The sequence below is a fragment of the Armigeres subalbatus genome, chromosome 2, assembly GCF_024139115.2.
Source record: "Armigeres subalbatus isolate Guangzhou_Male chromosome 2, GZ_Asu_2, whole genome shotgun sequence".
In the NCBI taxonomy this organism is placed as follows: domain Eukaryota; kingdom Metazoa; phylum Arthropoda; class Insecta; order Diptera; family Culicidae; genus Armigeres; species Armigeres subalbatus.
In genome coordinates, this window is record NC_085140.1 from 126,664,374 (window position 1) to 126,685,545 (window position 21,172).

Below are 21,172 nucleotides of genomic sequence, written 5' to 3' on the forward strand. Positions count from 1 at the left end.
TATCTTCGAAGGGATTCAGAAAGGACTCTCCGAGGGAATAGCGAAAAGAGTTTATAAAGACATTTCTGTCAAAATTTTTGAAGGAATTTTCGAAAGAACTTAGTGTAAAAATACTTCGTCCGAACTTGACCAACTTCACTATTGATCCCACGACTGACTTCCCACAAATCACATCAAGGAAATACAAAACCGAATTAGCTTGTTTGCTTGCATGCTAAATGTAGATTCGTATATTCGTCAAAAGGAACAAAGGTTTGGGCACGCAGGCCTTGCTAATTATGTGTATAGGTATTTTATAATTTTGCCCGGTAGCACCAACTTCAAATATAGTTTACATTAGGGAACCGAATGAATTCCCGCAGAAAAAATCAGAAAGAATCTTTTCAGTAAATTTTGAAAAAATGTTCTAGGGAATTCCTAGAAGAATTTCCGAATGGTTCCCAAAAGCAATTTCCGAAGAAATTTCTTTGAATGAATTTCTGAAGAGATTCACGAATAAAAATCAAAAGAAATGGAGAATATTGTGACGGAATTACCATGTCCAAGAACTTCTTCCTAAAGTTACCAAAGAATTTTCAAAGGATTACCCGTAAAAATGCCTATGGGAATTTAAGGAAAAGTTGTCAAAGAACTTGCTAAGGAACCCCAAGTAGAATTTGTAAAAAAATTCCAACGTTTTTTTTCTAAGAAAAATCCGAAGGAATTCCTGAAATAATCCTCCATATTAATTTCCGACGAATTCCTAAGCAAACTTTCAAAGAGTAAACATATTTTCGAAGGAATCTGTAAATGAATTTCTGAAGGAATTTTTAGAGGAATTCTAAAATATTTTCCGTCGATATTTCAAAAGGAATTTGCGAATGATTTTCGGAAGGTATTCGGAAGCAATTCCTAAAGCAATTTCCTACGAAATTTCCAAAAAAAAGGAACCTTAGCGAATTACCTAAGGTTTTTTTAAACAAAGGAATACGTGGAGGAAATTCTGACGTAATTCCTGAGGTAAATTTTAAGGAATATTCGAAAGAATTTCCGAAGAACTTTCTGGAATTCGTTTTTGTAAAACTTTTTGAGGCAATTTCCTAGGGAATTCCTTAACGAATCTTCAAAGGAATCTCTGGAGGAAATTGCGAATAAATTAAGGAAAAGGAATTCTTGAAGAAACCTAGGAATTACCGTGCGAGACCGAAATGTAGAAATAATAATGTAGAAATAATTTATCTTGTCCTGTTCAGATACTTGGCAGTAAGCTTTTAGGACATAGAAATGGAAAGAAGGCTTTGAAATTAAAACAACAAAAATCAAAAACAAAGCGCCACGCACCAAACGTGGAGTTTTTGCCGCCATTTTGTTTTCGGGTAGAGCATAATTGCACCAAAAGTAACTGTGTTTTAATTGCTAATTGCGAATCATTACATAAGATAAGCGGAATACAAATCGAAGGAATAGCTTCTCAAGGTGCGTATCGAACTAATTAAAGTGGTAGTTTAATAAATCAGACTGCTTCATTTTAAATATTTAGTAAAAAAATAGCTGTACGGATTTTGATCCTTTGATTCGAAATCCGTCCACGGTGGACGGATTTCGAGTCAGGAGTAGTTGATTTTATTTATTATTTTATCATGTTTTTCGTTGTTTTTAATGAGTAAATGTGAAACACTTCAAAGGTAGAAGCCTTCATGCTCCTGTGTCAATGACAAACGTTTTATTTACATTCGATTTCTATTTTCTAATGACTTTTTCATATACTAAGGTGCTTAAGTGTACGGATTTCGATGCCCCACGGTACATCAAAAATACCAGTAGGCGTTTTCTCTGAAATTCTATTGGGAATTTCGTCGTAATTTCCTTTGAGAATTCCTTCGGGAATTCGATCATAAAATCCTTTAAAAATACCTTTATGGATTCCTCGAAATTCCTTTAGGAATTCTTTAGGGAAGTATTTTACCTTCAAAAAGGTTCTCTTTTGGGAATGCCTTCAAAAATTTATTTGGAAATTCCTGCACTAAACCCAACACGAATTTCTTCAAAATTGCCTCCAAAAATTTATTTGGGAACTCCTCCAGAATTCCATTTCTTAATTAATCAAAAATATACCGCCCGGATTTCCATCGGATATTCTTCCAGGGACTCCTTTAAAAGATTATTCGAAAAACCTTCGAGATTTCCTTTGGAGATTTCTCCAGATTTTTTTTTCGATAGATCTTCCAGGAAATCCTTTGAAATTTATAGAAAAAAGAAGTTGTTTGCGATGTAGTTACTTATAGAATTTAAAAAAAAAATCCAAAAATGAAGAACAAACACTAAAAAACTTTCGGAAAGATGAAGGCATTTTCAAAGAAATTCCTGCAGAAGGTTCCGGAAGAATTCCCGGAGAATGTTTTAAAGGAATTGCTGGAAGAAGTTCTGAAAAAAATCCTTAGGCAAATTTTGAATGAATTCCTTATGGATATCTAGAAGAATTCTTTCCAGCGATTCATGGAAAAATTGCCAAAACAATTTCATAAGAAAAATTTTCGAAGAAGGTCTCAAAAAAAATTACGAATACATCCTCAATGAATGGAATTTTTCAAGGAGTTCCTTAAGAAATTTCCGCAGGAATTGCTAAAGAAACTTCCAAAGGAATTCCTCCGAAGAAGAATGTGAGAATACGTGGAATAAAATCCCAAAGCATTCCTTAAGCAATTCCAGAAAAAAAAAATCGTAAAGGATTTTTTTTAAGAAATCCGTAATGAAAATTCTTAAGGAATTTTCGGAGAAATTTTGTAAGGAATCTCCGAAGGAATACCCAAATTTCTTATTCCTAAATAATCTTCTAAGGTTTAAAAAACTTTCGGAAACTGGAGGAATTATCAAATAAATTTCTTGATTTATTTCCGAACTAATTTCTGGAGTATTTTTCAAAGGAATTCATAAATGAATGTTTAAACGATACTTCTTTGAATATACTCAAACATTCCAGGAATTTTACAATAAGGCTTTTACAATACAGTATTGAATAATCTACAGACAATACAATAAAATTAAATTTTCGTAATGTTTGAAAATACCTAACGTTTTAAATAATTTGACTAAATACTATACAGCGAGGCGACAGCGCCCCAGTTCTGGGTTACAATGGCTGTGAATAAGAAAATAAGAAGAGTTCTTGATTGAGGCTCGTAATATTTGCTCAGCAATATTTGATTTGCTGATGCTCAGCAAGTGGTTTTGTCAGTTATAATCAGAAATTGATTTTAAAATATAAATTACTTACTCGGGAGTCGGAACAAAAAAATCGGTAAAGCATTCACAGTTGGGATTTAATTATTTTGCTAAATCAGTTTGTCTTATAAGCCAATTATCCTAGTAGCACAAATCTAAAAACAATAAATAAATAGGGGGGAGGCAACCGGAGTCACTGAGTACAGGGAGAGTGTTTATCATGGCAAGTGCATACGGATGGTGAGATTTTCTTTGACTCTGTTGTGTTTAGTGACCGTTGCGATTACCTGAGAAGGAACCAGCATGAAGCCGCAGTATTCTATTTCATCTCGAGATGCGCATAATAATTGATTTTTTTTATTGCGATTAGTCATCGGCGTGGCAAAATTATGATCGGCGGCGCGCCGACCCAAAATCGTCGGCGGCGGCGGCGCGAGTAAAACCACCGGCGGCGGCGGCGTGGCGCGGCGGCGCACAGGTCTAGTTATCAGGCTTCGGAATTCTCACTCATATGAATAAAAACCTAGGATTAATCCCTTTAGCGGAGTGTGATTTTTCATGTTCCCCTGTGAGGAAGTATTCTCACACATTTTTATCCGGATAGAATGACGGGTGATAAGTTCGTGAACGCCGGCTCGCCGGATAATTTAATTGTGATCAACCAATTTTACCTTCTCGTCGCTTGTCCAGATAAATTTCACAAGCATATTCACAAAAATTAAAGACCGCCACGGGATTCGAACCCAAAACAATTTTAAAATGTTTAGAGCGCCCACTATAACCACGCCACCACATGAACTGAATGAAAGAAGAAAGAAAAACTACTGTATTGAACCTTCTACTTATCGTGGCGCATCGTCAGATTCAATCAGTTTGGAGCGGCAAAGTAAGCAGCATTTATTTCGCGAAACATGGGAAGAGGAATAACAATTTTTCGCACCATCGCTTGTGCCGGAGTTTATCGCGCTGTAGTTAATCCGGATAAAATGGATGGTGGAGCGATCTGTTGTCGCGTGAGTGAGTGAAAAATCCGAAGCCTGCTAGTTATATACCAATCGACTCAGCTCGACGAATTGAGGTGATGCCTGTATGTGTGTATGTATGTATGTATTATGTATTTTCGTTATTAAGTGAATAACAACAAAATTTAACTCATAGTTGTTTATTGAATTTATCAAAAATTGTCAAATTTTTGATATTTCTATTGCAAATTTCATTTTGTCAAGTGAAATTATACTCTTTGATTTATTTTAACCATTGAATTGTCAGAAATTGAGGATAATTACCGTCGAATTGCTAGAGACGCACACTGCTGAATAAATTTTCTGCAGTAACCACTCGCCGACGCGTGCTTGTGATTTTATTACTGTCGTCGCCAAGCGTTTCTGTTTTGCACTTAGAAGAAAATTTGTCTCTGTTCGGCGGAATCTTTACGATTGAACTGTCCGCCATTGCCAAGCGAATATGTCAAAGACTTTGAAGAAAATTCGTTTCGATTCAACATTCTCTGTATAAAATTATGCTTATGAAAAGAATTCATTACCTTCAATAATGCGCATTTCCAAGCTACAAACCAAAAATAGAATCTTTTGAGAAAATTTCATTCGGCTGCCGCTGATGCTAACGTCAGCCACGCGATTATTGCATCGTCTCCCTTCAACGAGCGCTTATGATTCCGTTACCGACAGCATCGCTACGATCGAAAAGAACCGGTTTGATTTCAGTAATGTGCATCCCAGCAACAAAACCGAAAGTGAAGCCCCGATTCCGCTACCGACGCCAAGGCATTCGCTTTGACGCAGCCGCGCTGTTGCCATCTCGCGGCGACGGACGTGTGCGTGAAATCACTGTTTTTCAACATGGTGAAGTATAGGAAGTATATTTTAAAATGCTTTTAAAATGTTATTAACAGTGATATGTTGAAAACTTTTAAATACGTAGGGTTAGAATTTTGAAAAACTACATGTTAAGCTCCTCATCTACACATGTTTTTTTAATCAAAATAATTCAGCCGGCCCCCATTTTGTTTTCTCGCTTTCGTCAGGGCCAATTATGTTTGTTACCTTGAAGAAAGCTCGTCTTGGTTAAATTTTTTATTTATAATCTTCTCAATAATGCGTATTTTCAATCACTAACAGCCAATAACAGAACTCAGAATCTTGAAACTCACTCAGAACTCAGAAATTATGGTGGTCCTGAAAAAAAAACCGGTCAAACCAATGCCATCGCTGCGGCAGCCGTTGTAGCTGGGATCGCTACCCGACGCCATGGTCTGCTCTCCGCCCGACGATCGCCTCCGATGCACGCTCACCGCTACCGACGGAGCGTTGTTTCCGCCAAGGATGTTAACGATCATTCAGTAATTTGCGTTCGATCATTTAGTAGTTTGTCAATAACACATTCCAGAAGCTGAATTTCAAAATACGTTGTATAGTGGACTTCTAGTGCAAAGGATTTTCTACAACTCTGCCTAATGGTTCGTGGTTTAAATTCCACTAGTAACGGAGTTATAGCTATAGTTTCAGTAACTTAGACAAAATGATAACAAAATTTCAATCATTTAGTTTAAGTTACTGCAACTAGCGCTCTAACTCCGTTATTAGTTGAATTCTAATAACGAACCATTAGGCAAAGTTGTAGAAAAACCTTCGCACTAGAAGTCCATCATACAACATATTTTGAAATTCAGCTTCTGGACTGTGTTATTGACAAACTACTAAATGATCGAACGCAAATTACCGAATGATCGTTAACATCCTTGGTTTCCGCTCTCCGTAAATGCTCGAACGCAAATGCAGCACGGGTCTATTTTAGAGGAAATGAAGCCCTGTAGCCCGCCCCTTTGGTTAGTGTTATGGTTGCACATAATATTTGCACCATATTGATTAACAAAAAAGTGGCTAGTGGTCATTCTGAATTGATCACAAGAAAGCTTTTTTTCCCGCGCACTCGAGCTATTTTATGTCCCAGAATCGGCAGAAGGTTCCGGCGGTAACATAATCACAAGCGCGCGGCAAAGAGAGGCGCTGCGAAAATGTATTCACATGGCTGGCATCTTTAGCATTTCCATGGCAATCCATCGTGTAACTGATGCTGACGTCAAGTTGTTGCGGTTTGTGATTGAAACCCACATTATTGGAAATAAATCGGGTGGTTTGGCGTTGGCAGATTGTTGCCGTCGGTAGCAGAATCACGAGTGCGTGTCAGAAGAATACGCTGCAGAAATTTATTCGCATGGATGGCATGTCAAAATCTCTCGTGAAAATTTCGCTTTTCGCCGAAGACAGCCAATTCTATAATTTATAGCTGAAGCATTACAGACCCAAACATTTATTGCACTATCAACAACCCCCGCTGCCCCAACATCAATGACGCCACCAAAGCCATCGATGTGGCAGCCGTTGTCGCTGGGATCGCTATCCGACGCCATGGTCTGCTCTCCGCCCGACGATCGTCTCCGATGCTGACTCACTGCTACCGACGGAGTGCTCGAACGAAAATGATGCATGGGTCTTTTCATGCATACAGTGGGCCAAAAGAACATTAACTTACATCAAACTGATGTCCGTGTTGGGGATGTATGACCGGGATTGATTGATTCTGAAGTTTTGACCGCGTTTGATACTACCACTAGTAGGGAAAGCACCTGTCTAGCGTACTGGTTTCGTGGGATCAAACACCACCGCAGTTTCAGACTTAGTAAACAATTTCCACTCCGGGTGGCTTAATACCCGAAACATAGGCAATTAACTTTGAATGAACTTTTTTTATGCCAAAAATTTGTTTAAGAGATAACACCACATCTCGACGTGTCATGCATTTGTAAGACATTTGACAAAAAAATCTATTTCGAAAAAATTCTCCAAAGTCCAAAAGTCCCCAAAAGCCATTTTTTTAAATTCCGAAATAACACCAGATCTCGACGTTTCATGCATTTCTAAGATATTTGGAATCAAAAATAAAAGTTCGATTTTGAAATTTTCTCGTTCAGAAAAATATATTAAGCTCGTTTAGTGGAATGTATTAAACCGTCTAAGACGAATTAAGTACTGTCCATTTAATTCCACCAGTTAATTTTCGTTATCTTTGCAGATACGTATTTCGACCACAACTGTGTGGTCGTCTTCAGTGTCTTGTACTTGACTCGACTCGTTATTTTCGTGTTTCATAAAAGTCAAACTTTGACCGCTTTGGTGAAACACTTAACAAAGTCCGATTGAGTTGAAATCTTGCATAGGGACTTTTTTTTGAGGAGATGAAACTTTTGAGCACTACCCGTTTTTGAAATTCGAAAAGTCGATTTTCATTGGCACCCTAAATATAGCTATGTATGTGGACAAAGAATCAGAAGGAATAAATGTTACGCCCTTTTCAAGTTTGAAGTTCGGAAGTTCGATTCTTTTGCTACCCGATGAAAACAAGATCTACTAAAATATTCGTATTTTAATTCGTGTGCCATAAAGACCTTCGAAGTTGAGATGTTCTTAAGTGTTTGGAATATGAATCAAGTCAGTATTTTTTTTTGAAATTAGGAGAAGTTGAAGTAAAGTGTTTGTTGGAGTGTTGTTATTATAAGTTTTCAACTGTTCGCAACAATATGCCTAAACCAAGAAGATTGTAACCTCAAGAAGTATCATTTGAATGGGGAAGCATTAAGATTTACGTCAAATGACGTTTGAAAAAGAAACAGGAGATTTTATATTTTATCTATTTCTGTCTCGCTAGAAGGTTTCCTAATAATGATGGTTGTTGGCATTCGTTGTTTGTCTATCAAACTATCTCCTGGGTTTCCTCTAGAAGTTCATCCGAATTTCCTTGCGATCATCGTCTGAATTCCCCAGGAGATTTTTCTGAAAATATTCGTTGATAAAAAAAAAAAATGCCGAAAATCACATAAATCCTCAAGCATCTAATCCTAATTATAATAAACGCTTCAAGATGTTCATCCTACTGAATTCGTATTCTTATCACCACGTAATGTCACATACGTATCCACATATAGGTTGAACATAGTCACAAACAAAGGGATATGGTGCAGAACTAATCGCCAAATCTACCCGCGTAATGATGGCTTCATCATTCCACTCCACATACCACACTCATATTCGAAACGAACATTCAAACTGATGATGATTAGTTTGCTCTGGCCCTGCAAAAGTTCGCCAAACAACGAGAGGGCGTTTGTCGTCATTTCCTGCCGGTATTATATCACTGCTAGCACGGTCCCGTACGGTATGGTTCGATTTCCACTACCTACTGTTCTAATCTCGCTGAAGTTCACTTGTTCACACGCATCGTACATTCCTGGGCAACAAAATGATGTCAGTTTTGGGACGTACGATGTGGACAGCCATGTGGAAAGAGTTATCATAGGAAACACAATAAGCCTGACAGTTTATCAGTCGTCTGTTTCAATATTATATTCCGAACGTAACAGTAAGTCCGTCTCAAATATTTTGTACCTGACTCGACTATTAGACTACGCATCGGATTAGTTTTTTCTGCCTGTCTACGTAATTAAATTATTTCACAACCTATTCATAAAATAAGAAATAATGAATAACGACACTGTTTTCAATTACTGCATGTCATAATCCATGTGCTAGAATCAAATTTAAAGATGCTTAATAACAGGTAAAACCAAAAAAGTATCCAAAACAAAAAAATGTGAACTACGAAACAAAAAGTGCTATCAGCGTTTTCTCTTTGTTCGAATAAAGTTTTGGATTGGAACTCAACTTTTCAATCACAGCACAAGAAATTTCCGAAGAACTACGTCTGCATGTTTATTCATTCGAATGTTGTGCAAGCAAGATGCTCCCCTCGAAGTGAAGACCATTACTCATCCGATCATCGAAGTAAGAATGAGTAACCAATTCCGCATGTACCACCGCACCGCACCGGCGCCGGAACCTCGGACTCCCCAGAGAAGGGCATTGCGCGCAAATCCTATCCAAACAAAGCGTAATGAGCTGAAAAATGAGGCAACGGTGAAAGTGTGAGCGAATCCTTGGTTATAGGTACCTCAGCGAAATGACGAAGTGGATTTTTATACAACACTCGTCGGTGTCGTTCACTTTGGTCGGGATGGACGGCCCTCAAGGATGACGCTGGCGATATGCTAAGAAAGGCGGTTTCCACAGTGTGTCAACATGATTTTTGAACAGTATTTTTAACAAAACAAAATGGAAAAATTGGTGAATTCATAAAAAAAATACATTGATGTCATTTACCAAGCATGTTCTGGGTAAAATTTTGGTAAAAATACTTCAGAAAATCCTCTTAATATAAGTAGAAACAAACCTGATAAAGTCGCAATTTCTTCTGTAACGTTCGTAATTGTTGCTTAGGTATTTCATCAACGAATCTAATTGAAAATAAATCTAGCTTTCAGTACCAACTTTTATAAAAGTTAAATGGTTGTCGTGAATTTTGTTTTTATAACAAAAAAAATTTAAGTAGTGTTTGAGTTTGAGCAATCAAATTTGACTGAATTATGTTGTTCGGTGGTCCTAATATCGCCAATTTTTCATATTTCTCATAAGGAAAAAACTATGCACAGCAACTCTTTTTATGTAAAATGTTCCCTGTACGGATAAGATTCCAGCTCACTGTAATGTCTATGCCCTACCAGGTCCTGCTTGGTTGATAATGGAACGATGTGGTTCCTCATTTCGTATACATTATATGCGTTGTTGAGAAACCGAGAAACTGATGCCGGACTATTCATCACCATTAGTCTTCCTTGGCTGTTTTCGGTTCCTCGTGCTACTCATTCATAAAATGTTGTTTAATTTTGCGCACGCTATACGCGGTACGGACTGACTTGATGCATTAGTGCGCCGATTATGTGCTTGGAACACGGTCGAATAATTAGATGTACAAATATACACTTCGTTACAATTGGAACATACGTTCTCACTGGATGCATAGAAGATTTAAAAAACGAATCATGTTCCTATGTATTACCCTCAACCACTTATTTTTGAAACACTGACGTTGGAGAGCTACAAAAATTCAGTTTTTTTTACAAAGTTTCGATAACTTTTTCTTATTGATATCAGACAATATCAGAAGTTCTTTTATCCCAGCTTTATTATCATTAATTTGTACCGCTAAAACTTTTATCTAATTAGTACCAACACTGACGAAGGCGACCATCAACCCTCATTTTCATAATTAGCTTTCACTTCCTTCGAAGCTGCTCCCACTTTTCCAGTTTTTATTCCAATTGACACAATCATCACCCGGAACAAAGGTACAATCGATTAATTGAATCAACCATTTCCATTACCCGGCGCGGGTTGGGGATCCAGAAAATATACTACAAGCGTAGGTTTTTTTTATTCAGATTCTATTGGATGGATGATTCTTCTCATTGTCGATGATATTAGTTCTGGAAATGCGTTAGAAGGTAAGCGGACAGTTTTTTTATGATTCGAAGTATGCTTTTCAACCCTCGTCAAAATCACCGAGGACGGTGACACTGTACTTTCAGATGAATTTGTACTAGGATGATGCAAAATTAAAACTTCCTTTTCTTAATACTCGCATATTTACCTTTCACGTTCAAGGCTGCGAATCGAACTTTTGATGGAAGGATTTTATCATAGCACTTTATCTAACAAACTGAGTAATATCTGTCTGTATACGCTCTTGCGTGGTCACAGCCAAGTTTGTCTAAAAGAATTCAAGTATTCTTCGTTTTTCCGGGAAAAAGCAAACTTACTTTTATTTATGGGTCCTGTACACCTCCGGTGGTGCAAAGGGCCGACTTGAAAAAGCAAAGGTAGATTCGATACCTTCTTTAGAAGTAGGCGTTTGCTCGGATTAAGGCAATTAGGAATGTGATTCTTTCTATCAAAGTAGACGTTTGCTCGCAGTAACGCAATGGTAGATCTTTAAAGCAGGCGTCTAACTCTGAATGGTGGATGCGATTCCTTCTTTGGAAGAAGGTGTTTGCCAAGAACAAATCAATGATGAATCAATGAGGTCTGTAGCAGTTCTGCCGTTTCAATTGTCCGTCCTTCCGAAAATGTCTACCATCAGTCTATATTAGTCAGAAGTTCTCAGAACATGTTCTCGAAGCAGAAGAGTCTTTTTATGTATGTGAAAGTACATCAAACAATCATGTCTCTTTCATAGTTGAAAATTATGCCATTCATTTTTGATAATGTTCATAATTATGCCATAGAACAGCGGTTCTCAACCTGGGGTACATGTACCCCTGGGGATAACTTCGCTAGCCCCATGAGGCACTTCGGATAAGAATGCATAATGGCGGATGTATTATTCTTCTTTTTTTTTATTTTCAATCCACAGTTATTAACTGCGAGGTTTCTAAGCCAAGTTACCATTTTGCATTCGTATATCATGAGGCTAACACGATGATTCTTCATGCCCAGGGAAGTCGAGACAATTTCTAACTCAAAAAAATCCTAGACCGGACAGGGAATCGAACCCCGCCACCCTCAGCATGGTTTTGCTTTGTAGAAGCGCATCTTACCGCACGGCTAAGGAGGGCCCTGTATTACAGAACCAATTAAAAATTATCGATAAGTACATTTTTTATAATTGCATATTTTTTTATTCTAAAATTTTGTATTGTACAAAATATGCATGGTAGTCAGTAAATCAAAGACGATTGAATCCTGCCCATCCTAACCAGCACAGTGTATAAAGGGCTGTTGGACAAAAGATCAAAAAGACGTCGGATAGAATGTAGAAAATATGCTTCAGAACAAAAATCTAGAATCAGAGGTTTCGAAAGCCGTCATTTGAGAGACGTGAAGGCCTTTTTTCCGAAAAGCAAAGTAATTTCATCGCACGAGGCTTGTAAGCTTTTTTTTGATGTGGCTCGGAAACTCCTTTCAACAGATTTGGAGCCTTTTGAAAAAAAAACCGGGGCCTCTGAGCCTCTTGAAACTTTTGAGCTGCATGGAAGTAGGAAGTAGTAGTTCGAAAGCCTCCTTTCAAGTGGTTTGGAAGCCTCCTTTTACGATTATCGGAAACCTCCTTTCAAGAGTCTCGCAAATCCCCTTCAAGAGGCTCGAAACCTCCTTTCGAGAGTCTCAGAAGCCTCCTTTCAAGAGGCTCGGAAGCCTCCTTTCAAGAGGCTCGGAAGCCTCCTTTCAAGAGGCTCGGAAACCTCCTTTCAAGAGGCTCGTAAGCCTCCTTTCAAGAGGCTCGTAAGCCTCCTTTCAAGAGGCTCGTAAGCCTCCTTTCAAGAGGCCCGTAAGCCTCCTTTCAAGAGGCTCTCGTGCCTCCTTTCAAGAGGCTTGTAAGCTTCCTTTCAAGAGGCTCGTAAGCCTCCTTTCAAGAGGCTCGGAAGCCTCCTTTCAAGAGGTTCGGAAGCCTCCTTTCAAGAGGCCCGAAAGCCTCCTTTCAAGAGTCTCGGAAGCCTCCTTTCAAAGGGTTCGGAAGCCTCCTTTCAAAGGGTTCGGAAGCCTCCTTTTAAGATTATCGGAAACCTTCTTTCAAGAGACTCGCAAATTCCCTTCAAGAGGCTCGAAACCTCCTTTCGAGAGTCTCAGAAGCCTCTTTTTAAGAGGCTCGTAAGCCTCCTTTCAAGAGGCTCGGAAGCCTCCTTTCAAGAGGCTCGGAAGCCTCCTTTCAAGAGGCTCGGAAGCCTCCTTTCAAGAGGCTCGGAAGCCTCCTTCAAGAGGCTCGGAAGCCTCCTTTCAAGAGGCTCGGAAGCCTCCTTTCAAGAGGCCCAGCCTCCTTTCAAGAGGCCCGGGCCTCCCTTCAAGAGGGCCTGGAAGCCTCCTTCAAGAGGCTCGGAAGCCTCCCTTCAAGAGGCTCCAGGAAGCCTCCTTTCAAGAGGCTCAGGAAGCCTCCTTTCAAGAGGCTCCGGAAGCCTCCTTTCAAGAGGCTCAGAGCCTCCTTTCAAGAGGCTCAGGGCCTCCCTTTCAAGAGGCCTGGAAGCCCTCCTTCAAGAGGCTCAAGCCTCCTTTCAAGAGGCTCAGGAAGCCTCCTTTCAAGAGGCCCTGGAAAGCCTCCTTCAAGAGGCTGGAAGCCTCCTTCAAGAGGCCCGGAAGCCTCCTTTTAAGAGGCCCGGAAGCCTCCCTTCAAGAGGCCTGGGAGCCTCCCTTCAAGAGGCCTGGAAGCCTCCCTTCAAGAGGCCTGGAAGCCTCCTTCAAGAGGCCCGGAAGCCTCCTTCAAGAGGCCTCAGCCTCCTTTCAAGAGGCTCAGAAGCCTCCTTCAAGAGGCCTGGAAGCCTCCTTCAAGAGGCCTGGAAGCCTCCTTCAAGAGGCTCCAGAGCCTCCTTTCAAGAGGCCTGGAAGCCTCCTTTCAAGAGGCCTGGAAGCCTCCTTCAAGAGGCCTGGAAGCCCAGCCTCCTTCAAGAGGCCTGGAAGCCTCCTTCAAGAGGCTCGGAAGCCTCCTTTCAAGAGGCCTGAAGCCTCCTTTCAAGAGGCTCAGGAAGCCTCCTTCAAGAGGCCTCGGAAGCCTCCTTTCAAGAGCCCTGAAGCCTCCTTTCAAGAGGCTCAGCCTCCTTTCAAGAGGCTCGAAGCCTCCTTCAAGAGGCCTGGAAGCCTCCTTTAAAGAGGCTCAGGAAGCCCTTCAAGAGGCCCAGAAGCCTCCTTTCAAGAGGCTCGGAAGCCTCCTTCAAGAGGCTCGGAAGCCTCCTTTCAAGAGGCCTGAAGCCTCCTTTCAAGAGGCCTGAAGCCTCCTTCAAGAGGCTCAGGAAGCCTCCTTCAAGAGGCCTCGAAGCCCTTCAAGAGGCTCGGAAGCCTCCTTTCAAGAGGCTCGGAAGCCTCCTTTCAAGAGGCTCGGAAGCCTCCTTTCAAGAGGCTCGGAAGCCTCCTTTCAAGAGGCTCGGAAGCCTCCTTTCAAGAGGCTCGGAAGCTTCCTTTAAAGCCTCTTTTTAAGGTAAAAAAAAGTTCTTTTTTATATGTTTTCATCGTTTTACATTTCTGATAACATTCAAGCAGAGTCGACAATTTATTAAAATATTCTGCTGTGGAGGAGAGCTTCATTCTTTTGATATTTTTGAAAAAAAAAACTACTACTGAAAAAATGTCTAGGTTCTTTTCATTATATTGATTCCGGAAGAACCCTTCAGGAGTTTAGAATTCCTTCGGGTTAAGCTTAGAATTTCTTCAAAAATCTGTAGAAACTCTACAAAAATTTCAAAGAAATTCTCTAGGTTTTCATCCTTACGTTCGGGTATTCCTCCCAGACTTCTGGAAAATTCTTAAAAAATTCTGAGAAATTCATTTGGAAATTCAGCTATCCAAAGATTTTGTGGAATTGCAACCAACGGACTATTTTTTTTAGTTGAATGAAGTTATTTTTTTAATTAGATTTATATTCATCATTGTGCTACCACCGGACTGTGGAAAGAATTTTGTTAGTAATCCGTCCTGGAAGAGAAATTTCTCAATAAGTGATCTTAATTTTCCAGAATTCCTGGAAGAGAAATTTCTCAATAAGTGATCTTAATTTTCCAGAATTCCTGGAATCCTTGAAGATAGAGTATCGCTAAAACTTTTGATGGAATTCGCCATAATTGATTCCAAAAATCTGAAAAAAAAACTTTCTTGTACTGAAATATGGGGAAGATCATTCGGGAATTTTCTTAGATTTCCTAGAAGAGGAAATTTCAGAACTTCTGTAAAAGAAATTCCTCAGAATGCGTAACGCACAAATTCTCCAAATTCTCCAGGAACTCCCCAAAGTTTTTGGAAAAGGATTTCTTCAGAACTCCTGAAGCATAGATTTCCCAGAAATCACATCAAATGAATTTTCCAGAGTTCTGGGTGACGGAACTTATCAAAATTGATGGAGAAGGAAATCCCCAAAATACCTGTATAAGGCAATTCCCAGAACTCATTTTTTGGTGGGATTTCCTTTTTTACTAAATTCTGAGGATGTTCTCCCACAGAAATTTTGGGAACTTTCTTTTCAATGTATTCCAGAAAGCTCTATATCAAGATAATCCGAAGATGTTCTTCTACAATTCCTTGGGGAACCACTTCCTCAAAAATTTGATAAATTACTCCTCCCAGAGTTCTGGGGAATTGCTATCAACGGTAGATGGGATGAGTTTGGTTTTCCTCCTGGAGGAGAAATTTCATATGATTTTTGAAAGCCAGAACTTCTGGAATTCCTTAATATCTGTAAAGAGAGTTACCCCAATTTCTGAAGGATAAATAACCCAGAACTTATGGAGAAAATGGCTCAGCATTCTAGGAGAAGGAGCTCCCCAAAATTCATGGTCATAGATTCCCTTGGAAGAGAGCGTCGGGCACTTGAACTACCACTGCGAATACAATCAAAACTGTGATAATAGCCTTCACAGGGTAACGAAATTCTATTTTACCCTGGATAGTACAACGGTTATGAAGCCAAACAAGGCTCGAAAAACAAGACTTTACTCGGAAAATTAGATCGGATTAAATAGAAGGGCACGACCTACTGTTATTGCCATTTCCAGCCATTTCCATTAGAACATAACTAACGAGAATCGCCCAAGTAACATTTTAAGTTTTATTCCGCTCTAAGAATGGTTTTCAAGATCAATTTATAAGATCTAACAATAAAACCAAGTAATACACGGCAACCTTCTGATGACCACTATAAGAGTAAGATATTGCCAAGTGGCCCTCTCCAGATAACCACTATAAACCTATTGTAAGAGCATTTAGAAACCCTTTTTAAACCATCCGCAAAAAAGGGAATTTGGCTGCGGCAGCTGTCAAAATGTTGCATTAAAAAAAGAGAAACAAATCTTTGCAGAAAAATAATAACAAAATGGATTGTTGATGAAAATTATGATGATGACGACAAAATAATATTTTATTTCAGGTTGTTTTTCCGATTCAGTACCTTTGAAAAGAAGTGCGATTTTATGGTCAAATGTTGTGAAAAAAATCAGGTTGAAAACCACGCGCCGACTATATAACGTAGTTCAGGGAAATAAATCGAAAATATTGATTACCACAACATCTAGGATGTCCACTAAATCGATTAGTATTTTTGCCCAAACTATTAATTAATAAAAATTATTTATCGGAAAAAGTATGATAAGCGGTGAACATTTCGTTAAATCATGCATTTCAGTGATATATTTCACTGACTGCGAAATGCTTTTCCGTTTTCAATATGGCCATCATGGAATTTGATCAGAAAAATTTTGCTTTTAAAACACCGTCATAAACTCTTCGCAATACAAACATTCTTATGGGGGTAATTCATTTGACCACATTATGACCAAAAATTGTAGCTTTATTCGAGCGCTTAAAATTGGATTTATTTCGCTCTTCAACACTACTATAGATCTGTTCATATGGTCAATAGGCATTTGACGTTTGAAGCATTTTTCAGCAGATTTATGGGAGGTTTATTGATAGCAATAAGAGCGCCAATAAAACTGAGCAATCAGCTTCGTGATTGCTGTCATAAGTCCGCAATAAGAATTAGATAAATCCAAGAAGCATGGAAATTGTTACTTGGGCGGTCTAAATACATCAACAAAACCATATTAGGAGTAAAGTGCATACACGGCAGTTTCTTTTGTCTGGCATTTCGGAATCAGAAAAACTAAACGGCATTCGACAGTTCTACTATTCCCAGTTTCAGCTCTGAAAATTAGTGTGTCGAAAAATGGTCAAACTGTTGTCCCATTTTCCTTAAGAGTTCACTAAGTTTATTCATTGCCACATGGAAGCTGTACAATAACGAAATGAATATTCTCATAGTCAAGAAAATAACAACAGATTTCCGTATTCATTCTGCTGTTTGTAAGGTAAGTCTTCTTGTTTATAGATTTTATTTCTGTAGTTACCCTTCGTAGTTGTTCTGCTAATTTTCGCAAATTCAAAGTCTTGCTACGCATCCTAAACTCAGGTTAGCTGAACATTGCAGCTTTTCATTATCATAATTACGAGACTTTGGATTGCCCTAATGTACGTTCTTCGCCAGGCATGAAATTGACATTTTTCCACAAACATCGCCTCGATGCCCGCAAAAATGATGAACGATTAGGGTTGCAGGTACGGTGCGTGATTCTCTCGAATCTTGATCACCGCAGAGCACGCATCCACTGAAGGTGGATGGAATTGGACCCAAATTTATGATGTCGAATACAGGCGTAGAGCCCAAAATGGTTTTTATTAGCAATATATGCCTTGCTTGCTAAAATGCTTTGTCGGAGGTGTAGCTGAACCATTCTGCTCGAAAGCAAAGGTAATTACAATTGGTAGGAACCGTGATTTAATTCCGCACCAACTCGAATCCTTTGGCACGAACATCCAACGAAAGCCAATGGAACTGCCACTCAATGAATCGAATTTCATCTGGAGCCGGCTCTCCTGTCTCGGTGCGGTGGTCCCGAACAAATCACAAACAGAAAGCGCGCGCTCAATCATATCAGCACGAACCAGAATGCCTCCACGAGTGCGGTGAACAGGCATCCATATAGCATCATCAACCACTCACTCGCATACACGTGATGTGACTTTTATGACTCATTTAGGTTCCGATGATGCCGACTTAAATTATATTGTTTCACCACTCGCCAGGCTCGAGAGCCCGAGAACTTGCCTATCGCACACCCGCCCGCCCTCTAGTTTGGAACCACTGACGATCGTTAGAAGCATTTTCACGTTCAAGGGTGTTGTATGTCAGTCCCAGCAACAACGTTCGGTTTGTGAGTTCAAGCTGATAACGGAGAACCAAAACTACCTACAAAGTCAGGGTTGCCAAATGTAGAGACATACATTATACTGTTCTGTTAGCGAAGATTTGGTGGGTTAGCTAGCAGATGACAAACCTAAAGTCAAAATTCAAAATAAAAAGAAAATCAGCTGACATCCCTGCTGCAGTGTGTTGAGCTTTCTCGTTTGTTTAGACTTGAAAACCACAACTGGCGTAGAGCCACAAAACTGCCATGGCGTTAGGGGGTGACTGCGACGACGATAACTCTATTTGCTCTGCGTTATACAGAGACTGTGGTGGGCGGAAATAAGATAGCATTGCCATAGAAAACGCCCAAAAAGGCACACCATTTTCGAATGTTGATTCTAGCGAAATGGCCAATAGTAAGGGAATTAATGCTCGTAGTATTTGATGCTACACGTTTATGGCGGTGAACCGCCAACATGGGCTCGACAAATGGGAAAATATGTGTCCGATTAGGAACGGAATGTTGAGGTTTGATTTACGAGGAGCCTCTGTAGTTCTTAATTGCAGTTACGAATGCTTTCAGTTTTAGATTTTGATTCATAGTCAGCCCAACAATTATAACTCTTTTTATTGTACTTTTGTTCTCTTCAAAGTTTATCAAATATAATCGAGAAAAAAAATATCAAAATCGTTCCTTCAGTAGGCTCGACATTATGCATCCGAAATTATTTTGTTATCTGCTGAACTTTTGTTTTAATGATAATATGAAATAATTTGCAACGATAATCTTTCAAAGAACTTTTTATCAATTTCATTGATAAAAATTAAAGGCAACGGTCAAGTGGTATGAGCACCCAATTTTTTTCTGTTAATTGTTTTGCGCAATTTGGGAAAGCACAATGATTCACCTGAATCCGGATTGAATTAGATTTAACTTTTGAAAATGCTACGTGATATAATTGTAAATGATACTGATAGTCATTGGAAAACTTGTCTTTTGCAGTAAAAAACGCGGCCTTCTAAAACAATCTGAATTCTTCGATACTCTTAGAGCTTTAGACAAAAAAAAAACGCTAGGAAAAATGAAGCACAATACTAACCAAAACAAAACGTAAGAAATCTTCTACATCTACACTATTAGTTAGTAGAGCATTTTTCAAATACCTGATGTTTTGAGTTATAAAGGGTGCTTTCCGACGGTGCTAATAAGCTTACCTGTAAAAGAAGTGAAAAAAGTTATTAGTTATGTTACCGAGGGTGTAATCAAAATTATAATATTGTGTTATACAAAGGTGCAGATATGTAATATGGTATTGGAGACGACTGGAAATAGTTTTTATGTAGAGATTTCGGCTATCTCAGTCTTATAAAACCATTAAACGTTTAGCGTTTTACTCTTCCCGACGATTCGACCATTAGATGTAGCGTTTTTTCAAGCGAAAAATTGGTCAATCGTTATCGTCCTAAATCGTCGACATGTAAAAAGACCACATCCAATGGCCGAAACGACGGGCAGAGTAAAAGGTTAATCGATTAATGGTTTTATAAGACTGAGATAGCCGAAATCTCTACATAAGTTGTTGTTACAAATGTTAAAAAAAAATAGTGCTAGCGCATTCTGCAAAAGCCATGCTAGGAATTAACCTTTTGCTTCCCGATCTATTTAACAAAACAATAAGTTTCGATTCCAGTTATATTTTGAGGAGACTATTTAAGCTTTTTTTTTTATAGAAGCAAAGCCAAGAAAGCAGTCAATATAAGAACTAAATACTAAATATCCAATTAACCAACCGAAATAAGCCGTTTTTATGAAAGTGACACATCTTGCAAATGAATGTTTAGCAAAAGAACTTTCTGAGTTCCGAATAATTCGCATAGTGAGGATTAAGTCTTCGAAGTATGATGGCTTTTGAAGTTTTGGTTCCTGGAGTTCCGGTCCGTATTCTCAGGAGATTTTTTCCGGATTCTCAGTAAAATCCCTTCCGGATTCTCAGGAGATTCCTCACAGATTGTCAGGAGGATCCTTTCCGGACTATCAGGAGAATCCCTTCCAGAATCTCAGGAGAATCCCTTTCGGATTCTCAGGAGAATCCCTTCCGGATTCTCAGGAGAATCCCTTCCGGATTCTCAGGAGAATCCCTTCCGGATTCTCAGGAGAATCCCTTCCGGATTCTCAAGAGAATCCCTTCCGGATTCTCAAGAGAATCCCTTTCCCGATTCTCAGGAGAATCCCTTCCAGATTCTCAGGAGAATCCCATCCGGATTCTCAGGAGAATCTCGTCCGGATTCTCAGGAGAATCTCATCCGGATTCTCAGGAGAATCTCGTCCGGATTCTCAGGAGAATCTCGTCCGGATTCTCAGGAGAATCTCGTCCGGATTCTCAGGAGAATCTCGTCCGGATTCTCAGGAGAATCTCGTCCGGATTCTCAGGAGAATCCCTTCCGGATTTTCAAGAGAATCCCTTCCGGATTCTCAAGAGAATCCCTTTCCCGATTCTCAGGAGAATCCCTTCCAGATTCTCAAGAGAATCCCATCCGGATTCTCAGGAGAATCTCGTCCGGATTCTCAGGAGAATCTCGTCCGGATTCTCAGGAGAATCTCGTCCGGATTTTCAGGAGAATCTCGTCCGGATTCTCAGCAGAATCTCATCCGGATTCTCAGGAGAATCTCGTCCGGATTCTCAGGAGAATTCCTTTCGGATTCTCAGGGGAATCCCTTCCGGATTCTCAGGAGAATCCCTTCCGGATTCTCAAGAGAATCTCATCCGGATTCTCAAGAGAATCCCTTCCGGATTCTCAAGAGAATCCCTTCCGGATTCTCAAGAGAATCTCATCCGGATTCTCAAGAGAATCCCTTCCGGATTCTCAAGAGAATCCCTTCCGGATTCTCAAGAGAATCCCTTTCCCGATTCTCAGCAGAATCCCTTCCAGATTCTCAGGAGAATCTCATCCGGATTCTCAGGAGAATCCATTCCTGATTTTTAGGAGAATCCCTTCCAGAATCTCAGGAGAATCCCTTTCAGATTCTCAGGAGAATCCCTTCCGGATTCTCAGGAGAATCCCTTCCGGATTCTCAAGAGAATCCCTTCCGGATTCTCAAGAGAATCCCTTTCCCGATTCTCAGGAGAATCCCTTCCGGATTCTCAAGAGAATCCCTTTCCCGATTCTCAGGAGAATCCCTTCCGGATTCTCAGGAGAATCCCTTCCGGATTCTCAGGAGAATCCCTTCCGGATTCTCAGGAGAATCCCTTCCGGATTCTCAGGAGAATCCCTTCCGGATTCTCAGGAGAATCTCTTCCGGATTCTCAGGAGAATCCCTTCCGGATTCTCAGGGGAACCCCTTCCG

At 39.7% G+C, this 21,172-nt stretch overlaps 1 protein-coding gene across 14 annotated transcripts in view; it reads right to left on the reverse strand.

The window, feature by feature from the left end:
* Window positions 1-21,172, reverse strand: part of LOC134210832 (protein alan shepard) — an 879,934-nt gene that overhangs the window by 97,668 nt on the left and 761,094 nt on the right. For 12 of the 14 annotated variants that reach the window (XM_062687157.1, XM_062687155.1, XM_062687153.1 and 9 more), the window contains one exon: window positions 18,991-19,041. The exons of the other annotated variants lie outside the window; for them this stretch is intronic. In XM_062687157.1, coding sequence (XP_062543141.1) covers window positions 18,991-19,041 — 51 coding nt within the window. The remainder of the gene's footprint in view (window positions 1-18,990; window positions 19,042-21,172) is intronic. 14 annotated transcript variants of the gene reach the window in all.